Source organism: Lathyrus oleraceus, chromosome 6 (assembly GCF_024323335.1).
Source record: "Lathyrus oleraceus cultivar Zhongwan6 chromosome 6, CAAS_Psat_ZW6_1.0, whole genome shotgun sequence".
Taxonomy (NCBI): Eukaryota; Viridiplantae; Streptophyta; class Magnoliopsida; order Fabales; family Fabaceae; genus Lathyrus; species Lathyrus oleraceus.
In genome coordinates this window covers 74,197,619-74,218,997 of record NC_066584.1, presented here as the reverse complement: position 1 = coordinate 74,218,997, position 21,379 = coordinate 74,197,619, and the positions used below count along the sequence as shown (strand labels likewise).

The window sequence follows — 21,379 nt, the reverse complement described above, 5'->3', positions numbered from 1 at the left end:
GCAACATGAGAACATGACAGCGTTCGATATGATCGAACACATGAAGATGCTCTATCAAGAGCAAGCAAGGCATGAGAGGTTTGAAGTTTCAAAAACCCTTTTTTAAGGCAAGTTAGCTGAGGGAGCCCCTATAAGTCCCCATGTGCTCAAGATGATTGGGTATATGGAAAAGCTTGAAAGGTTGAGTTTTCCCCTCGGAAAGAAACTTGCGACTGATTTGGTCTTGCAATCGTTGCCAGATAGTTTCAGTCAATTTGTCCTAAATTTCAATATGATTGATATGGACAAATCTCTTCCTGAACTGCTCGCCATGTTAAGAACTGCCGAGCAGAATCTGAAGACAAAAGGGAAGTCCATTCTGATGATCGGAAATGGAAAGAGACATAACAAAAGGCCCACCAGGCAGGGTGATAAAGGGAAGGGCAAGGAAGTTGCCAAACCCAGACCCACTGTTACTGTTTTGAGGCCTAGTGGAGGCATAACAAAGGCAGGCACCTGCTTCCATTGCGGTAAGACCGGACACTGGAAGAGAAACTGCCCAAAGTACTTGGAAGATGACAAAATCTCCATTCACAGGAAAAGGTGAAAGAGCTAATGATCTTTTGGCCCTCATACATACTGATGTATGTGGACCACTGAACATTCCAGCCAGAGGAGGTTTTCAGTACTTCATCACATTTACTGATGATTTCAGTAGATATGGTTATGTGTATTTAATGAAACACAAATCAAAGTCCTTTGAAAAGTTCAAGGAATTCAAGAATGAAGTACAAAACCAACTAGGTAAGAATATTAAAACACTTCAATCAGATCGAGGTGGTGAATATTTAAGCCTAGAGTTTGATGACCATCTGAAAGAGTGTGGGATCCTATCCCAACTCACTCCTCCTGGAACACCCCAATGGAATGGTGTGTCTGAGAGAAGGAATCGAACCCTGTTAGACATGGTCCGATCCATGATGAGTCACGCCGATCTTCCAAACTCCATTTGGGGACATGCACTATTGACAGCAGCTTACACACTTAACCGTGTTCCATCCAAAAAGGTTGAGAAGACACCATATGAGATATGGAGTGGTAAGAAACCACATATGTCTTACATAAAAATTTGGGGTTGCGAGGTTTATGTGAAATGACAAGTTTCAACTAAGCTTGAGCCCAAATCTGACAAATGCTTATTTGTGGGGTATCCTAAAGAAACAAGAGGATATTATTTCTACAATCCTTCTGAGGGCAAAATGTTTGTCGCTCGAACCTGAGTTTTCCTAAAGAGGGATTTTAATTCCAAAGGAATCAGTGGGAGGAAAGTAGAACTTGAAGAAATTCAAGAATCACAAATTATCGATACACCTATGGAGGAATTAGAGCAGGAAACACAAGTGGTTGTGTAAGAGCAACCTGCTCAAGTAGAACAAGACCAGCGTAGGTCAGGCAGGATACGTCACCTACCTGAGATATATGGATATCTGATCAAGGTGATGTATTACTCATGGATCAAGATGAGCTTGTGACCTACTCATGGAATCTTCGTTTTGATGAAACAGTAAAACAATATGGATTCATCAAGAACGAAGATGAGCCTTGTGTCTACAAGAAGGTTAGTGGGAGCATGATCGTATTCCTGGTATTATATGTAGATGACATATTACTTATCGGAAACGATATCCCTACCCTGCAACAAGAAAAGTCTTGGGTGGGGAAATGCTTATCTATGAAGGACCTAGGTGAAGCAGCCTATATATTAGGAATCAGAATCTATAGAGATAGATCATAAAATGCTTGGCCTAAGTCAGGGTACATAGACAAGGTGCTGAGACGCTTTAATATGAATGATTCCAATGGTTATGTGTTTTGCTTAAATGGTGGCGCTGTGAGCTTGAAAAGTTCAAAGCAAGATACAGTTGCTGATTCTACAACCGAGGCCGAGTATATTGCTGCCTCAAGTGCAGCAAAAGAAGTTGTTTGGATCAAAAAGTTCATTAGTGAACTTGGCATAGTCCCTAGCATTGTGGATCCCATTGATATCTATTATGATAACAATGGTGCTATCGCACAAGCTAAGGAGCCTAGATCTCACCGACAATCCAAACACATACTTAGACGTTGTGTGAGAATATGCAGAGTACCTACACTTGACAATATAGTTGACCCACTGACAAAGCCTCTTGCGCAGCAGAAGCATGATGGCCATACTAGATCAATGGGCATACGGGGTATGCCTGATTGGCTCTAGTGCTAGTGGGAGATTGTTGGTGTAAGCCCTAGAGGCCAATACATTTTGGTACTTGTATCGAATAATAAAAGGCATTCTCTTTATTATGGTTGATTAATAAAGTCCCTGGAATAGATAGTCCGTTTAATGTATTAAGTGTGACTTAATCATGAGAACACATTAAACATAAGGACACTATTCCTAAAGTATCCGTAGTCGAGCTTTACTGTGAAGTGGGATAACATTAAAACATTAAGACTATTATGTTTGTAGACTGATGATCACATCTCATGGATCATGGATAAAGAGTTATCAAGTCTTAAACATAGGTATGAATATTAGGAGTAATATTTATACCGGATTGACCCGCTATGAGAATACTATATAGAAAGTTATGCAAGGTGTCATAAGTTATTCTCATGGTGATAATAGTGTATTCCACTCTTCGACCTGAAACCACTATGGACCCTAGATGTAGAGTCGAGTGCTTTATTGCTGATCCAACGTTGTCCGTAACTGGATAACCATAAAGACAGTTGATGGGTACTCCACGAAGCATGCTGAGGGACATGAGTGACCTAGATGGAATTTGCCCATCCTGCATAACAGGATAAATGTCTATGGGCCCAATATTGAACTGGACAAGGATGACACGGTCTATGCCTTGTGTTCAATATAGACATAAGGGCAAAAGGGTAATTATACACATAAGTATTATCACAAAGGAATTGTCAGATCACTTGACATTTTCGTGTCTTGGGTAGCAGTGATGTGTTGCTAGATACCGCTCACTGTTTATTATGTTAAATGCGTGATTTAATATAATTGTCAACGTCACGAAAACCTACAGGGTCACACACAAAGGACTGATTGATGAGAGATAGAGTAACTAAGGAATACCGTAAGGTACGGTGCCCTTAAGTGAGTTATAGAGCATCGTAAGGTACGATGTACTTGAGTAGAATACGAAATATGGTAAGGTACCATGAGCTTAAGTGATTTTGGGCATATTATAAGATATGGGCCAAAATACACTTAAGTGGGCTTTTAGCTTGAAGCCCACACAAGTGGTTCTATAAATAGAACCCTTGTGCAGAAGCAAAAATTGGCGGTTGCATTCTTTTCGTTTTCTCTCTCTCTCTCTCTCTCTCTTACTCAAAGCCTTCATTCGTACCAGCTAGCACTGAGATTGAAGGAAACCGTTCGTGTGGACTGAGTAGAGACGTTGTCATCGTTCAACGTTCGTGATCGTTTAGTGGATCTGCATCAAAGGGTTTGATCGTCACAAGAGATCTGCATCAAAGGGTTTGATCGTCACAAGAGATCTGCACCAAAGGATTCAACCGTCACAAGAGGTAAATATTCTATCACTGATCATGACCATTCGTAAGGATCTCTAAAGGAGAATTTTTTTAATTTCCGCTGCGCTTTGGGTCGCAATTCTCCTTCAGTAAGATGGAGTATAATTATATGTTGTTCGGATATGGGATATAATTATACTCACCTTCACTGATGGGTCTTTATTTACCAATGGCAGAATGTCTCGACATATCAAAGTTGTGCTCAGTTTACGGTGATCTTGTTGAACGGTTGTTGCGACGCAACTGTGTGGTGGGTCTATTGAAGCGATCTCCCAAGAGTCATTTTTCTTCTTGTAAGATGCAGCCAAACGAAACTTACAAAGCATGTTACGACATTCGATAACATACCTTCTAGAATCAGTGCGTTTCACCGTAAAGTCAGCAAAGTTGTTCATGTGGTATTTTTTGATTGCCAAGACACATTCCTCTTTGGTACGAAACATGTCTCCAACCTTTAATTCTCCTACTGGTCTCGGATACGGATTATAGAAGACACTGTCGGACATTTCATCGTCGTGAAGATCCATATTTATCATATGTTGAGGAGGAATATAGGCATGAGTAGGAGGTATTGGTGGTTGTTGAGCCTCATCTTCATCGTCGTTATTCAGGATGTGATCAACCTGTATCTCAGTCTCCTCTTCTTCTTCATCAACAACATCGACCTCTACTTCTGCTTCTGGGTTGAGTTCATCTGACCATTGTGCATCATCTGCAGCATCTCCACCAGCTGGATCCTGATCTGTTAGTTGAGACTGTTGAGACGGTATACATGGTTGTAGAGTAATGTACAACTCGATACAATCCATGCCTGAATGTTCATGACTAAGAAACATGCTTTGAACATCTTCATCGTCTCGTATCTTTAGGGGGAAAAACTTGCATTGACCATTCTCAAAAAATATAGGATTCTGATATGTCATCTTTGACACAATACCTGATGCTATAAAGGATTGTATTCTTTTTTTGAAATGCAAAAAGGTTGCATTTCTCTTCATCGTGACTCTAATGGTATCAGTGTTTCTAAAACAAAAACCATGAAGCTCAGAGTCAAAAGTTTCACCGTTGCAGTGAACGTTGATACTGTATAATGATGAAGATGACATTTTGGAGATGAAAACTATTTTGCAAGTGCAGATGAATGTGAGTGAAGATGAAAAGTATTTTGCAGATGATAAGTATTAATGTGAGTGAAGATGAATGTGAGTGAAGATGAGAAGTATTTTGCAGATGATAAGTATTTTGCAAGTGCAGATGAATGTGATAGTAAGACACTGTGTGAGTTGATGTGTCAAGCATGCTAGCTAGTCAAGAGTTGATGTGTCTGTCATGCAAGACAGTGTGAGTTGATGTGTCAAGCATGCTAGCTAGTCAAGAGTTGATGTGTCTGTCATGCAAGACAGTGTGAGTTGATGTGTCAAGCATGCTAGCTAGTCAAGAGTTGATGTGTCTGTCATGCAAGACAGAAGTGAGTATTCAGCATGCAGGATACTAGAGAGCCACGTGTCATAGATGACGTGTCAATCATGCAAGACAGTGTGAGTTGATGTGTCAACCAGGCAAGGTATCAAGAAGCTAGTTATCAGCATGCAGGAGACAAGACAGACACGTGTCGGACACCTAAGATGGTCAGAGATGATGTGTCAACCATGCAAGGTATCAAGAAGCTAGTCATCAGCATGCAGGAGACAAGACAGTCACGTGTCGGACACCTAAGATGGTCAGAGATGATGTGTCAATCATGCAAGCCATCAAGAAGCTAGTCATCAGCATGCAGGAGACAAGACAGACACGTGTCGGACACCTAAGATGGTCAGAGATGATGTGTCAATCATGCAAGCCATCCATAAGTGATTTGTTCAGCATGCAGGAGACAACAATGCCACTTGTCAGACATGCAGAAGGTGGCGCCAATTGGTTTGGCGCCTACCTTTAAGGCTTGTACATGGTCGCCAATTTGAATGGCGCCCCCATGGAGTCAGTCCTCGAAACCAAGCATTCAGAACTAGCCTTGCATGCATGTGCCCTAGGGTGTCGCCAATTTGAATGGCGCCCCCACTTTAATATTGCACATGGTCGCCAAATAAGGTGGAGACACCATACAAACACAATTTTTCATGCACTCCTCCATTTGCCTATAAATTGATCCACTCCTTCAACAATTCTTCCACACCAACATTCTCACTACTTCATCTACATTTCTCACTACTTCTTTTACAATTTCATCTTCAACAAAATCTTCCATTTTCATCTACACCAACTCCCCAACAATATGTCTTTACTCACAATGGGCGAAGCACACAGAGGAACAGTTGCAAACATCGCGACATACGTAAGTTTTTTCTTATACTTCTTTTTTATGTTTCATCTCCACCAACCCCATTTTATTTTTAAATACCGACTTAGTCAAGTGTTACATTATTTCTATTATAGGAGGTCTCAAGGTTTCGAACTCGAGTCCACGAATTTGTCCCAATGGACCCGATGATTCAACCTTATGTTGAACTCGCCGGTTTTGGTCACCTTAGCAAAATTATGTCTTGGTCTATAGATAACAAGTTCATTCTAGCCTTATGCGAAAGATGGAGGCCAGAGACACACACATTTTGGTTTCCAACCGGTGAGTGTACCGTGACGTTAGAAGACGTCTACATGCTTTTAGGACTACGAATTGAAGGCAAAGCTGTTAATGGTAAGACCAACTATGCAAATTCAATTTGCATGGAGCTTTTAAACACTGATTTGTTAGATGATAATGCTAGGGGACAAGGTATACTACTTTCACGCCTAAAGTCATATTATAATAGTTTTTATTTAGATGAGCATTCTACCGAAGATGCTCGAATCATCAAAACTAGGTGTTACATTATGTTGTTACTAGGATCCTTTTTATTTCCCGAAGGTAGTGGTTCTAGCATGCATATTATGTACTTACCTTTACTTAGACATATAGATAGAATAGGTAGTTATAGTTGGGGATCCGCATGTCTAGCCTATCTCTATAGTTCTTTGTGCAAAAACTCCCACAAAGATACTTCTACATTTTCTGAATGTGCTGTTTTGCTACAAGCATGGGGATGGTCAAGACTACCGTCTCTAGCACCGGTCAATAGCAACCCCTTCACTTTTCCATATGCAAAAAAGTAAGTTGTTTACATTGCTATATCTTTACTTCCTTCCTTACAGTTTATTACCCATAACTAATTTATTTTAACTTTTTGGTGTAGATGGTCGGCACGCGGTATGAATTACAGCAGATGTCCGAGACATTGTATTACTCAATATCGCAACCTGTTGGATCACCTTCGACCGGCAGACGTAAGCAAAATAATTTCATTATTTCTTCATATTATGTTGACTTTTTCTACATTCATTTAAATCCTATCGTCTTTAACATTTCAGTTCATTTGGCGTCCATACCTTAATATGGATCATGAGCATCAGATCAACCCTGAAGACGCAGCCGTATGGACAACATGCACACCGATAATACGGTTCACAACAGTGGAGTTGCACAACACCGACCGTGTGAAGCTGCAGTTTGGTATGGTCCAGAATATCCCAGATCCCCCAGCTAGCCTAGGAGAATGGCATATGCGTAAAGTGAACGACCAATGGAACTACAACCCTTGGCAAACCTTCGCAAGATCAGAGTGTCGCAAGTGGAAGCACCGTCATGACCATGTCTTAACTGACGCAGTCATGCCAAATGAGGTAAAACCAAGTCGTACTTATATGGCTTGGTATAGATCAGTTGGATTTCAATTCATCGCCGATGATATGTACCTCTACGACCCACGCCAGACAAGTTACACACAAGAAGGATCAACATCTAACCCCCAACAACATTCTCAGCCCGGTTACTCACAACCACCTATCCGACAAACTTTTCGTTCCACAAACACACAAACATACAACCAAAACATGCCATTCACCCAACCCCAAAACCAAGAACATCCCCCATACCACCACCAACAAATGGACCATCAACCTTCGACCGAACATCGCTTCGCACCCACACCATCACCCTACCAAAGTCGCCTTACCCAAAACACTAACCGCCCCATCACCTACCGTAGCCAAGAACCCCAAACATCACAATACCAAAACATCCCACAACCATATCTCTTCCAAACACCCCAACAACCTTTCCAACCTTTCCTAGACCCATCATTGTCACCCATGTCCCCCTTCAACCGTCCCGGTCGCCCATCCATGAGTCAACCACACCCCAACTTCTCTGGCATGGGTCATGAGCTCAGCTACGCCGGTACACCATCATTGAATACTGAAGACTATGCTGAGTTGGCTGAATACCTCAACGGATCTTCTCCTGTAGGAGGTAATGACGCTCCTGGACCATCAGATGAACAAACACCGGTGCAGAATCGTCAACGTGGGTTAGGGCCAAGGGTTAGGGTAGCTAGGGGATGTGGGACCGGAGGTCGGTTAGGTGATCCCGGTCATCACCATTAGGATTCTTTGTGTAAAATCCAAATTTTATTAATATCAATTCGTATTATGTCAAATTTATCTTTGTGTAAACTCCAAACATTAGGTTTCTTTCATAATTCTAAAATAAACACATATCATAATACAAAAATTTATAGGTCAGAAACCCTAATTCAAGGACTTGTTATTGTTATGTTGAAGGGCTTGATATTGGTCCCTTTTGGCAAAATTCACATACACATATTTTGACATAAACCCTAATTTTGGGTCAAGTTCGCAAGGACCTACCTCACTCATTTTTAATTATTTTGAGGTGGGACCAAGTGAATTGGAAACTTTAAGGTGTCTACTTCACTTCTTATGTTGGACAAAAATTCATAACTCTAACACAAACACATGCAATAATACAAAACATTATAGGTCAGATAACAGATAAAATGTCAAAGAGTCCAACTTCAGGTGCCCATACCTAACTCATAAAAATTGCAAATGATGCAAAACTTTAGTCCAAATTCATTATCTTGAAAAGATCTACAACTTTTATATTGAAGGTTTTGTCATTTGAGGCTTTTATCATTCAAACTAAAGGGCTTGAAGTTGGTCCCTTTTGGCAAAATTCACATACACTTGTTTTGACATAAACCCTAATTTTGGGTCAACTTCGCAGGAACCTAACTCACTCATTTTTTATTATTTTGAGGTGGGACCAAGTGCATTGGAAAATTTAAGATGTCTAATTCAAATGTTATGTTGGACAAAAATTCATATTCCTAAAAGAAACACATGCAATAATACAAAACATTATCGGTCAGATAACAGTTGAAAAACTCAGAAGTCCAACTTCAACTGCCCATAACTTTCTCATAAAAAATCCAAATGATGCAAAATTTATATCCAAATTCATTGTCTTGAAAATATCTACAACTTTCATGTTGGAAGTGTTTTCATTTTAGGCTTTTTTAAGGGAGGCGCCAATTGGATTGGCGCCCCCTCTTAAATATTACACACAGGCGCCAATTGGATTGGCTAGGGCAGGTGCCCTAGCCAATCCAATTGGCGCCTCCTTGCAATTTTTAAGAGGGGGCGCCAATCCAATTGGCGCCTCCCTCTAAAAGTGGGGTATATTGGGATTTTTTTTGAAAACTGGGTTATTTTGGGAATTTCTTCGAAAATGTGGGTTATCTCGGTAAATTTGCCTCATTCTTCTCTCTTTTTATTTTTCATAGATACTTTAAAAGAGAATATGATGCATGGGAGAGCCACATTGACAACCAATAAAAACATAAAAAATATATATTTTATTTTAATCTTAATATATTTTATTTATTTATTTATTTATACATATTTATTTATGATATAATTATTTATTTTTCTTATATTTATATTTTATATTTATGTAAGATATAATTTAATCATTTATTTATATTTTATTTTATTTATTTACTTATGTTATAATTTAAATACTTTATGATAAAAAAATATCTATTATTTACTTATGTTATAATTCAAATACTTTATGATAAAAATTATTTATTTATTTATGTTATAATGTATATATTAATTTTTTTAAAAGTTATTGATTTATAAATATCAATAATTTATTTATATTATTTATATTCTAAGAAGTTCATTATCAAGTTAGTTACTACTTTCACAAAACTCATAGACATCAAGTTTAATGGGAATGGTGAGAATTATGTGACATCAAAGTAATTTGTAGAAGTAATCTCGGAGGAATAGAAAAAAAATGAACTTTCATAAGAAGTATGTCCAAAAGAGTTGTACGATTTTTAAAATTTATTTTTGAAAATTCTTATTGATTTAATTATACTTTGTAATATAATTATAAAATAAATTATATTTATTTATATTCATATTCATATTCATACTGCATATTTTCTATTGTATATTATTTTTATGTTATAATTTATATATTTATATTGTATAATTACTATTTATGTAATATTTATTTATGTTGTATATTTTAATTCTTTTAATATTAAGTAATAGTTTATTTTTATTTTTAAAAAATTGTTGATTTATAAATATCAACAATTTATTTATCCAAATGAATATAAATGAATGTTGTTGGCATGGATTGAATCTCAGCTAATAGGTTATACTAATTTTACTCAATTTACACATACTAATTGAACTACCCCTTTCGTCCTAATAGTTTATATTTATTAATGAATTATTTTGATTTATATGTTATTTCTTTTCTTCTAGATATTGAAGAAAAAATATTAGATTTTATTGTCACAAAGACAAGGAATTAAGTCATCTGATACTTCCTTATTTAAATAGAAAGCATCTCTAGATTTAGACTAGAGTATCGTTTCATCATTGTTTTAGTTGACTATGAAATCTCTTAACCCACACATCATCTTCTATGAGCAAATGTATAATAAACTTGAAATATGTCAATATCTTATTCTATTTATGTATTGATAGTAAAACAATAAATGGTTGCACAAAAGAATCATGAAAAATATGTCAAAATCTTTTGGGTGACTTCGCACAAAGATCTCAAATAAGTAGAAACAATTTTAGGCTAACATGGCTCATGCATCCAATGAATAAGAAAGAAGCAAGAGCCCACATGTGTAAAGTAAAACATAAATATGTGGAATAAATCACTAAATGTGTACTTCAACTACAAACTTTGCATGGTCTTACGCTAAAATTATAACTTCAACAAATTCAATTGAATTTGCTTATCCATTTGCTATAAAGTAAGGACAAAATTATTTTATTAGGAAAATGGATACCACCAAATCTAATTGTTGTAAAGTAAATGGTATATATATATATATATATATATATATATATATATATATATATATATATATATATATATATATATATATATATATATATATATATATATATATATATATATATATATATATATATATATATATATATATATATATATATATATATATATATATATATATATATATATTTTGTTTTCTATCATACTCGTGCATCTGTGATTATAAATTATGTAGCACGTTACCTATCACACGGTTACGTTAAACAACCGGTGTGATATTCTTAACACATAATATTTAACAACGGTTGGTATAAACAAACATTGTGACATATACGCTGAGTTAATTATAAATTATGTAGAATGTTTATTTTATCAATGATCACTAAACATATAACCTTTCAATCTGATCTAGAATATTATAATATGACAAATTAAGTCATATTAGAAGAACAAGTTTACGTTCAATACTAGACAATAGTTCTTCAACTCCTTATCCGCATTTTGTTCTTTAATAGTTCAAACTTTGTTTAATGCTCATAGTTCTTCAACCTCTCATTCCTTCACCTCTAGTTCATTTTCTACAATATTATTTACTTTACAAACAAAATTAGAGGTGGAGAAATGAGCGGTTAAAGAACTACAAGCATTAAATAAAGTTCTAACCAATTAAAGAACGAAATGCAGATAACGAGCTGAAAAATTCTTATCTATAATTGAACGTGTACTTGTTTTTTAATATAACTTTATCTATTAAACTATAATTTTCTAATGCAATCTAAAAAGTTATATATTCGATAATGGATTGGAAAAATAGTCAAACCACATAAGATATAATAAACTCATCTTTTAAATAAAGATTAACAACAACATTCATCAACAAAATAGAACATAACACTTTTATTAATAAGAACAACAACAATATATATATATATATATATATATATATATATATATATATATATATATATATATATATATATATATATATATATATATATATATATATCAACTCATAGAATGTTTCAGAAACATACATGTCTCCCATAATGATATCCACAATCAAAGGAGGTTGAAGCTAAAACGGGAGCTGCAAACTTGTGTTAATTTTGAATGAATGTCCTTCTGGGTCTTTCACACAAGTTTGTAGTGCTCACTTTAGCTTCATCCTCGTTATCGAAACAAACATCCCTAGCTACAAGTCAAAACAGACAGAAAGTTCAAACATTATGAAATAAGATATTGAAACATAAACAATAATACATCAACATAAGCAGGTTTTGAAACAAAACAATATCAAGAACAATATCAACAATATTTATCAACAACATACAACAACATTTATCAACAAGAAAATTAACAACATACAACAACATTTATAAAACAAGTTATTGAAACATAAGCAAGATTTGAAACAAAATAACATCGACAACATACGACAACATACATTACAAGAAAATTGCCAAATTGCGACGGTTAATTTAGGCACGTTACGCCGCTTAGAACCGCCTCAAATGGCAAGTCACGACATTCCGCTTCTGTCGCAAAAATGTGTGTCGCCAGACTGTACTGCGGCAGTTGCTAAAACTGCCACTCAATCAGTCGTTCAAAATTGCGACGGGTAGGCAACTGACGTAAATTACATGTTGCAACGATTATTAATTATTGTGAATTTTAGTTTGAGTTTTGTTTTCTATGCTAGTTATGACGATTTCAAACCGTCGTGAGTGTGATATCCTAACGGTTCAAGTCGTCGTAATTTGATTTGTAAATTCTTAATATAACTTTATCTATCATATTATAATTTTCTAATGCAATCTAAAAAGTTATATATTCGGTAAGGGATTAGAAAAATACCTAAACCACATAAGATATAATAAACTCATCTTTTAAACAAATATTAACAATAACATTCATCAACAAGAACCTTAAACAACATAAAACGCAACACTTTTATTAATAAGAACAACAATAACATATATATCAACTCATACAATATTTCAGAAACGTACATGTCTCCTATAATAGCATCCACAATGAAAGGAGGATGAAACTGAAGCGAGAGCTGCAAACTTGTGTTAATTTTGAATGAATGTCCTTCTGGATCTTTCACACAAGTTTGCAATGCTCACTTTAACTTCATCTTCGTTATAGAAACAAACATCCCTACCTTCAAGTCAAAACAGACAAAAAGTTCAAACATTATGAAACAAGCTATTGAAACATAAAGAATAATACATCAACATAAGCATATTTTGAAACAAAACAATATCAAGAACAACATCAACAAGATACAAGAATATTTATCAACAACAACATCAACAACATTTATGAAACAAGCTATTGAAACATAAGCATGCTTTGAAATAAAACAACATCAACAACATATAAAACATTTATCAACAACATACACTACAAGAAAATTGCCAAGTTGCGACGGTTAATTTAGGCAAGTTATAGCGGTTAGAACCACCTCAAATGACAAGTTACGACGTTTCGATTATGTCGCAAAAACGTGTGTCCCAGGCTGTACTGCGACGATTGCTAAAACTGTCACTCCAATCGTCGTTCTAAATTGCGACGAGTAGGCAAATGGCGTAAATTACAAGTTGTGACAGTTACAAATTATTGTGAATTTCAGTTTGAATTTTATTTTCTATGCTAGTTGCGATATTTCAAGCTGTCGTGAGTGTGATATTCTAACGGTTCAAGCTCTCGTAATTTGATTTACAAATTCTTAATATAATTTATTTGGTAACGGTTTAAAGAGCTACTAATTATTTAATTTTTATTTTTAGCAACAATTTAAACCATTATTAATTTTTATATAATATTTTTTATAATATATTTTATTTAAATTATTATCAACTAAAATATTTTTATTTTTATTTATATTTATATTTTTTTACAATTATATTATTATTTTTTATAATATTATATATTTTTAAATTAATTTTTTAAATATTTTTTTATCTTTTTATTTTATTTTCTATCACTTTTTAATGTAACAAAATTCTAATCACAAACATCTAATATCAATAAGCATAAGCATATATATATATATATATATATATATATATATATATATATATATATATATATATATATATATATATATATATATATATATATATATATAATGTGAGTTCCATGTAGTATAATAAAATGCCGATCTCGTAGATCTAAAAATTTGACATGGTATAATCTCAAATCTCGTACTACGAATATATTTCGGATGTTCTTTTTCAAAAAAAAATCTGAAATGTCTCATTTTCAGACATAGATTCCTTAATTGCAGCTTGTAATTTTTCTTATACATACAAATGAGCAAATTGAGCGACAACATTGCTCATATAATATATTTCATAAACTTTTGAATGCAATTAACCAAAAAGTGATGCATAGTAAAATTAATCATGAATTTGAATTTAAAAAAAGTGTAATAGATTGGAGAAGAGTTTGTTGGAATGCTCATATTAAAATATGGAGCTATTACAATTAATATATGCAGCTACAACATGATTCAATTAATCATAAATTTGTTTTTCCTGTTGTTGCTACTACACTGGGCAATTCATGATATATTAGAGACATATTTAGTTAATGATTAATTAATAGTTTGAAATTAGTTAGATAGTAACATTTTGTAGTACAATATTTAAAGAAAATTCACCTTGAAAATTAATAGTGGCTGATATGTGTCCCTTAAACCTTGAAAACTCACCTAAATAATCGTAATTAATGTATGTTAAAACAATTTAGTAATAACAATTCTGCAAAAGGTACTCCATTGGATATGGCAGAAAAAAGAATCTTACTTTGGTACTGGCTGGCATGTAACTGAAATCATAGTTTCAAAAGAAAGTGTGAAGTGGAGTATTTTCTAGATTGTCTATAAATCAATTCTTCCCATTACCAACATGTCATATACTATGTTCCTTCAGAAAAGAAAATGAATGCTTAATGTCAGATCATATTGAAGAAGAAATATGATGCATGATTGGTTTTTGTCCCTAAAATATCTACTAATAAACGTAAAAGACCATTGGTTATTGATATTAACAACTTCTAACACAAAGATAAACAACCAGGTTTGTTTATTATCTTAACATATCTAAGACCAAAACCACATTTAAACAAAGGTGAACAAATAACCTTCCAATATGTAATAATCTTCTTTCTATAATCTATATTACCCGTCCACACAAAATTTCTAATGTAAGAATCTAATTTGTTAAGAATATTGATTGATCATTCATAAATTCTAAGACTATACAAAAGCATGTGTTATATGATTGTGTCTTCCAATGAATATTATAGCTTCAATTATAAGAAATCTATTGAAGAGAAATTATAAATATTGTGTTAAGAGAAAGACTAAAGAAGACTAAGAGGAGTTTGCTGGAAAATAAATCGTTAGCACGGATTTTGTTGAAGATTTTCTTTTTTTGAGGAAACTGATATTGAAGTTATCACCAAAAAATTCATTCAACCTCAAAACCACAGTATGTCACCATAACAATACCTTCATTGAAAACATTTGAACTAAAATCACTAAAAGTGATGACACAATCCTCCGCAATGATAGCATAAACAAGGTAAAGCCATCGTATATGTTACTGAAGCCATCAAATGTATTGATAGTTAATCCTTTACCTCTATTTTCGGTGCTACATCCTTATCACAACCACCGCTCACCAGTCCACCGCCATGACCACCATCAGAACCACTAAATCTTTAAGCATCATGAACAATACAATTTCCACAGTTGGATATCTTCTTTTAATTTTAGAAAGTCTTATTCGTCCAAAGAAAAGCATTGTCCTTGTACCGACTATGTGATAAATGTCGTATCAAAATATGGCCTTACAACAATACATACTAGTACATATTACAAATTGCTATTTTCTCTACAAAATTGTGTTCACCCATCAATACATTGGACGAGGATTATCGGGAACTGCACTCTGCTTTTCCCTCTATCTCACTCTAAAGGTGAAGTCTCTTTCATGTTCTTTCCCTCCTTATTTTCATCTCCTTTTTAATTTCTCTCTCATGAAAATTGCCTAAAGTTAGGGGATAGTAGAAAATTCAAAGTTAGAGGATCTGCTTCCCAATACACTATCTGCATTTATCTCTTAAAAAAGTATGCCAAAATTGCCACATGTCACGAGTTAACTAGTCCACTTTAATTGTGGTGACAATTACATTACCACTCATTTAATCTCATTCAACACATATTTGCATCTTTCTCTTTCATATTTTCATGTGTTAAAAAAAATAAAAAAAAGTAATAAGTACTACTCTGGTCTAATTTATAAATAAAAAATATAAATTTCATGTTTATTAAAAAATATAATTAAATATATTTAATTTTATTGACTTCATGTGAGAGACACTACAATTATTAGTATATCCTCAATTAAATTATCTTATACTAATAATATTAAGTCATTAATACATGAATACTTTTGAAATAAAGTCATTAAATACATTTAGATTTGTTGATATTTATTTATATTTAAGATTAAAAAAATTAGAAAACTTTTATTTATTTAGGTCTTGCTAACTTATGCCCTTGTGTTGAATAAAACAAGGGCATTCCAAGAAATTAAGGTTACTACTATTAAAAAAATTGTGTTGAATAAAACAAAATTTTAAGTTTCAAGAAATTAAATATACGCATTCCAAGAAAATATTTCTATAACGGGACACATGTTAGCATTAACATATTTATATATCAATTTCTTGTAAGTTTTTCGAGTTTTCGATAAATATTTGAGTTTTGGTGTAAATGAGTAAAAATCAACGATTAGGATTAGAAATGAGTAGAAATCACATTTAAGATAATTTATCCATAGTGTATTAGTTGTTTGTTGGCTGAAATTGATGATTAAAACAAATTATTTTGAGCTTGCATGTGGTACATTACACCATTGACGCAACTTTTGAGTTGCAGAAAATTCCGGAGATGCATCTCCAAAAAAATTTAATATTTTAGTTTTCTCTAGATTACAGAGATGCATCTCCGGTATTTCCTGCAGTATTTTTTATATATTTTTTCTTGGTTGTATGTTATTTTCATGCATTAATTGTTTGCCTTACTTTAACTTACAGGCATAATGGCTAATAGACATGATAGACTGAGGCATGACAGGGTTGCTTAGCACGCATCCGTTCGACGAGAGAAGAGTTAGCAGGTTCTGAAGGCTCTTGGTCCCTCTGGTCAGGTAGAGTTGTCTACTTCTAGGGCTCGTGCTTCTCCTCATGCCACTCAATCTTCTTCTTATCATAGGAGGCGAGATTCACCATCTGACATATCATTCCCCACATGGTGAGATGGCATTCGGAGACCTTGTTATTTTATCTCCCGCATGGTGAGATGTCTACCACACTCGATGATGCCTCGTGATTGCTATATCTTCTGATCAAGGGGAGATTCCTAGATCATGGGAGGATGACCAAAGACGAGGCACTCGAGATGATGGTAGTGTATCTTGGGGTTGGTCCAGGGGAGGCAAATGAGGAGTTGGATAAGACTAAGGGTGCTCATGCTAGATTTGAATACCTGAAAAAGGTACATAAGGCTGAGATCATGAGAGCACAACAAGCTCATGGTGATTATAAACAGGTGGAGATCCACATGAATTGAAAGCATATATGCTTTATTTGGTTGACATTGCGATTTTTATGGACAAGAATGCCACTTATATAGACATCGTCTACCTACTGTACTTTGTGGATTTCTAGCGTATCCATGAGTAAAACTGGGAGGCGCCTTGCTTGGTTTACCTGTATCCAAAGTTGAGAGAGGGTTGTATGTGGAATACGAAGTAGGTCACAGGAAACGTGACACTACTGACGATAAAAATTATTGGTCTTTGAATGTTTTTTTGTTATTTTCATTTCATCTTTGCAAAACCATTACTGAAGATTCGTGTGTTTTAAACTTTTCATTTCAAGCTTGGATCCTCCAGTACTTCCCATGCATCTCTAGTTGGGAGAGTGTGCCTGAGTACATTGACGATATGTTGTGTGCTACTGCTTTTATTCTGCTCATAAGGAACCAGTCGACTGGGCCTTTTAAAGTCTATCTTGATTGTTTGGTTGTTGAGGACATGCAGTTCAACAGCTATGTTGATCACCGTCAGATGTAGTCATTTACGAGATAATGTTATACTCTAGATGGTTGGATTGTGGATCGCGTCTCACTTCTCCTCATCTTCCCGAGCGTGTCATGCGATATTTCGACTACACTCAGACCATTCACAGACACCCTGATGTCTCTGTACCTTCTGTCTTGACATGTGGACAGATAAAGGACATGTTTGATGATTATGAGAGTCATCTGGTATCGGAGGAGGAATGAGCTACCATAGTTGAGAACGACTGGAGCTACATTGAAGGGTACATCAGATGGTTTTTCAGGGTGTCACATTCGTACATGGGGCATGTTGCTCTAGAGGATCCGCCGAGACCAGCTCATCAAGAGGTACTAGAGGAGGAACAAGCACAACTAGATCATGTTGATGATGTATTGCCTAGGTGTCGTCGCATAGTGGAAATTGTGCGGGCAGGCATTGACATAGGTATCTTCCCTTATGGGTCTGATGTGAGGCATGTCCTAGATGTTATCATGACAGAGGCACATGATGGATTGTTGTACCGAAGACAGCGTCGAAGACAGGGGGATTGATGGTCGAGGAGGTAGACAAGGCAGAGGAGGTAGATGAGATGTTGTCGGACACACAGTAGTCAATTGTTATATAGTATAGTACTATGGTATGTACTTTATTTTGACGGTGTTACTACTTTATTAATCTCGATTGTATGATATTTTAGACATTTATTGGTATTTAATTTTTGTATAACATTTTTTGTCCATATGGAATTGTACCTATATTTTTTTTTCGATTATATAATATATTTTAAATCTTTATCTGAACATAGATAAACAACATATAACATGAAATACCTGTTCTGATATGTTTCAGAGATGTATCTCCAGAATATTCACGGAGATGCATCTCCGATACAATTCAATTGTAAATGGCTTTTGAGTGGAATGTATTTAATATTAATAAAAAAAGAAAATTTATTTGAGCAACTTATTATCCAAATCCAAAAATTAGTGAATTTGTCCAATCTACTCATTAATGTAACCGGTGGATATTTTAACTCATCCAAATTAAAATATTATATATGAATTAGGTATTGGATTTGGATAAACTTAACTCAAACTTATCCACATACACATATACAAAAAAAATTATGTTAATTTTTTAAAAAAGTCAAAATAAATGGGCCCAGGGCCCATAATGTGATGTTTCATGTTCCAAAATACACCTGCTCAATCTTTTCTGATGCATGTACTCATTTTATTTTCATGATATTTCATTGTTTCTTGTTTTATAAGGTTAACTCTTTCATTGTTCACTGTATCATTAATGTTTTATGAGTTAAAATAAATTTATTACGCCCAATCAATTAATAATTTATAAATGAAAATTTCATTCATAGAAGGTCACCTATAAAATGTTAATTTCAACTATTCATACAAAAGCTAACATCATTCGAAATTCTTCGTAATAGAGCTCTAACAAATAATCTAAAATAAATAAAATAATTTTTAATTTTTTATAAATTAAGATGCAGTGTTTCACCAAAAAAATTCCAATTTTTCATTTCATTTCCTCTATTTTCTTTTTCTTCAATTATTAAGATGAGAATTTGTTTTTTGTTTTAAATCTCAAGTTTAAATTTCGCTAGATATAAATAATTTATTTAAAGTTATGTTTTCAATTTAAATGTGTCATATGCTAACTGACAATAAAATTGATTAATTGGATAAGTCATCTCATGTTCGGATATAAATTTTCATAGTATTTTTATTCAAACTTCTCCTCTCAAAATCATTTATATTATAATCACTTAATAAAAATAGTTTTTACGCTTAAATAACTACCATACAATAAAAATTATTTATAAACTTATTTGTTTTCATAAAAATTATAAAATAATCATTTTATAAAACAAAACTAGATTAATAAAGCTTAAGACTATTAATCTATTCATTTCTTTATTAATGATTGATATTGTTCATTATGTATTCTTTAAAATTAATGGTTGACATTTTATATATATATATATATATATATATATATATATATATATATATATATATATATATATATATATATATATATATATATTGCAAAGTTAAGTACAACTATAGATCACATATAATTAAATATTGTGATTAAATTCTTTGTTGTTGGATTTCGTTAATATTATATATGTGTTCTTTGGATTCTTTTTCATAATGTCAAATTGTGAACGGTTGAAGGGGGATGAAGTTGAAATTTTATGGTTGAAAGAAAGACACAAAGAAGAGGAGGGAAACCAAAGAGAAGAGAGAGAAAAAATCTGAGGAATTATCTATCTCAAAGGATGAAGAGATAAGGTAGAATCAAAGAGGTGAAATGGAAAAAAATCATGCCTCTGATTTAGCAGAATAAAATCAGAAAAATTAATGAGGTGCTGATGTACATATTTTAATCTATTCTTTAATAAAGTCTAAGACTATTAATCTTTTCATTTATAAAGCTTAAAACTATTAATCTATTAATTTCTTTATTAATGATTGATATTGCTCATTATATATTCTTTAAAATTAATTGTTCCCATTATATATATATATATATATATATATATATATATATATATATATATATATATATATATATATATATATATATATATATATATATATATATATAATATTAATTGATATACACTGTCGGTGTAAAGATTTTTACACTATCAGTTAATCACAACCATTAATTTATTTGAAAGATTTGACTTTTATTTTAAACATTTAAAAATTAATACATATGGATGATTGTGATGCATTAACTGTGTAAATTTTTTTACACTGACAATGCATAATAATTTATATATATATATATATATATATATATATATATATATATATATATATATATATATATATATATTCATTAAAATTAATTGCTCCCATTATTTTCTCTCTATATATTTTGTAGAGTTTAGAAATAAATTACAACTATAAGATCACATATAATTAAAGATATGCGACTAAATGTCTACTTTTATATACTCTTTTCGATGATATGTGTCATTTGGATCCCTTTCCATAACATCAATTTGTAAATCATGATGAATGTGAAATAAAAAACACAAAGAAGCCGAGAGGGGAATGAAAGAGAAGGGAGAAAAACGGAGGGATTATTTATCTAAAGGATGAAGAAATAAGATAGAATGAACGATGTGCAATATAATAAAGAGGACGACTTATTCAAGATTAATAATATAAAATAATACTAAATCAATCTATGGTGTATTTCCTCAATTTCTTTCCTGTTATATTTCATTAATATTATATATATTTTGTCAATTTATGAAACCATAATTTTTTATTTATACTTTTTGTTTCCTCTGTTACTATATCTAAAGTGTAAGAGGTTCAATTCTCTCTCATTTCTATAAAAAGAATTAAAGGTGAAAGTTTTAATATTTATAATTTTGTTATTTAGCTTT

General features: G+C 33.1%; 1 protein-coding gene across 1 annotated transcript; it reads left to right on the top strand.

The window, feature by feature from the left end:
• The first annotated feature begins 5,759 nt into the window (after positions 1 to 5,759).
• LOC127091755 (protein MAIN-LIKE 2-like) lies at positions 5,760 to 8,095 on the top strand. The gene is made up of 4 exons (XM_051030450.1): positions 5,760 to 5,905; positions 6,007 to 6,716; positions 6,801 to 6,891; positions 6,976 to 8,095. The coding sequence occupies exons 1-4, from the start codon at positions 5,846 to 5,848 to the stop codon at positions 8,047 to 8,049; spliced, it is 1,935 nt and encodes a 644-aa protein (XP_050886407.1). The 5' UTR covers positions 5,760 to 5,845; the 3' UTR covers positions 8,050 to 8,095.
• The last annotated feature ends 13,284 nt before the right edge of the window (positions 8,096 to 21,379 follow it).

Coding starts and splice junctions, on each gene's coding strand:
- LOC127091755 (XM_051030450.1), top strand. CDS start 5,846: ATGTCTTTACTCACAATGGGCGAAGCACACAGAGGAACAGTTGCAAAC. Junction 6,717..6,800: donor ACTTTTCCATATGCAAAAAA/GTAAGTTGTTTA, acceptor TTTTTGGTGTAG/ATGGTCGGCACGCGGTATGA. Junction 6,892..6,975: donor ATCACCTTCGACCGGCAGAC/GTAAGCAAAATA, acceptor TTAACATTTCAG/TTCATTTGGCGTCCATACCT.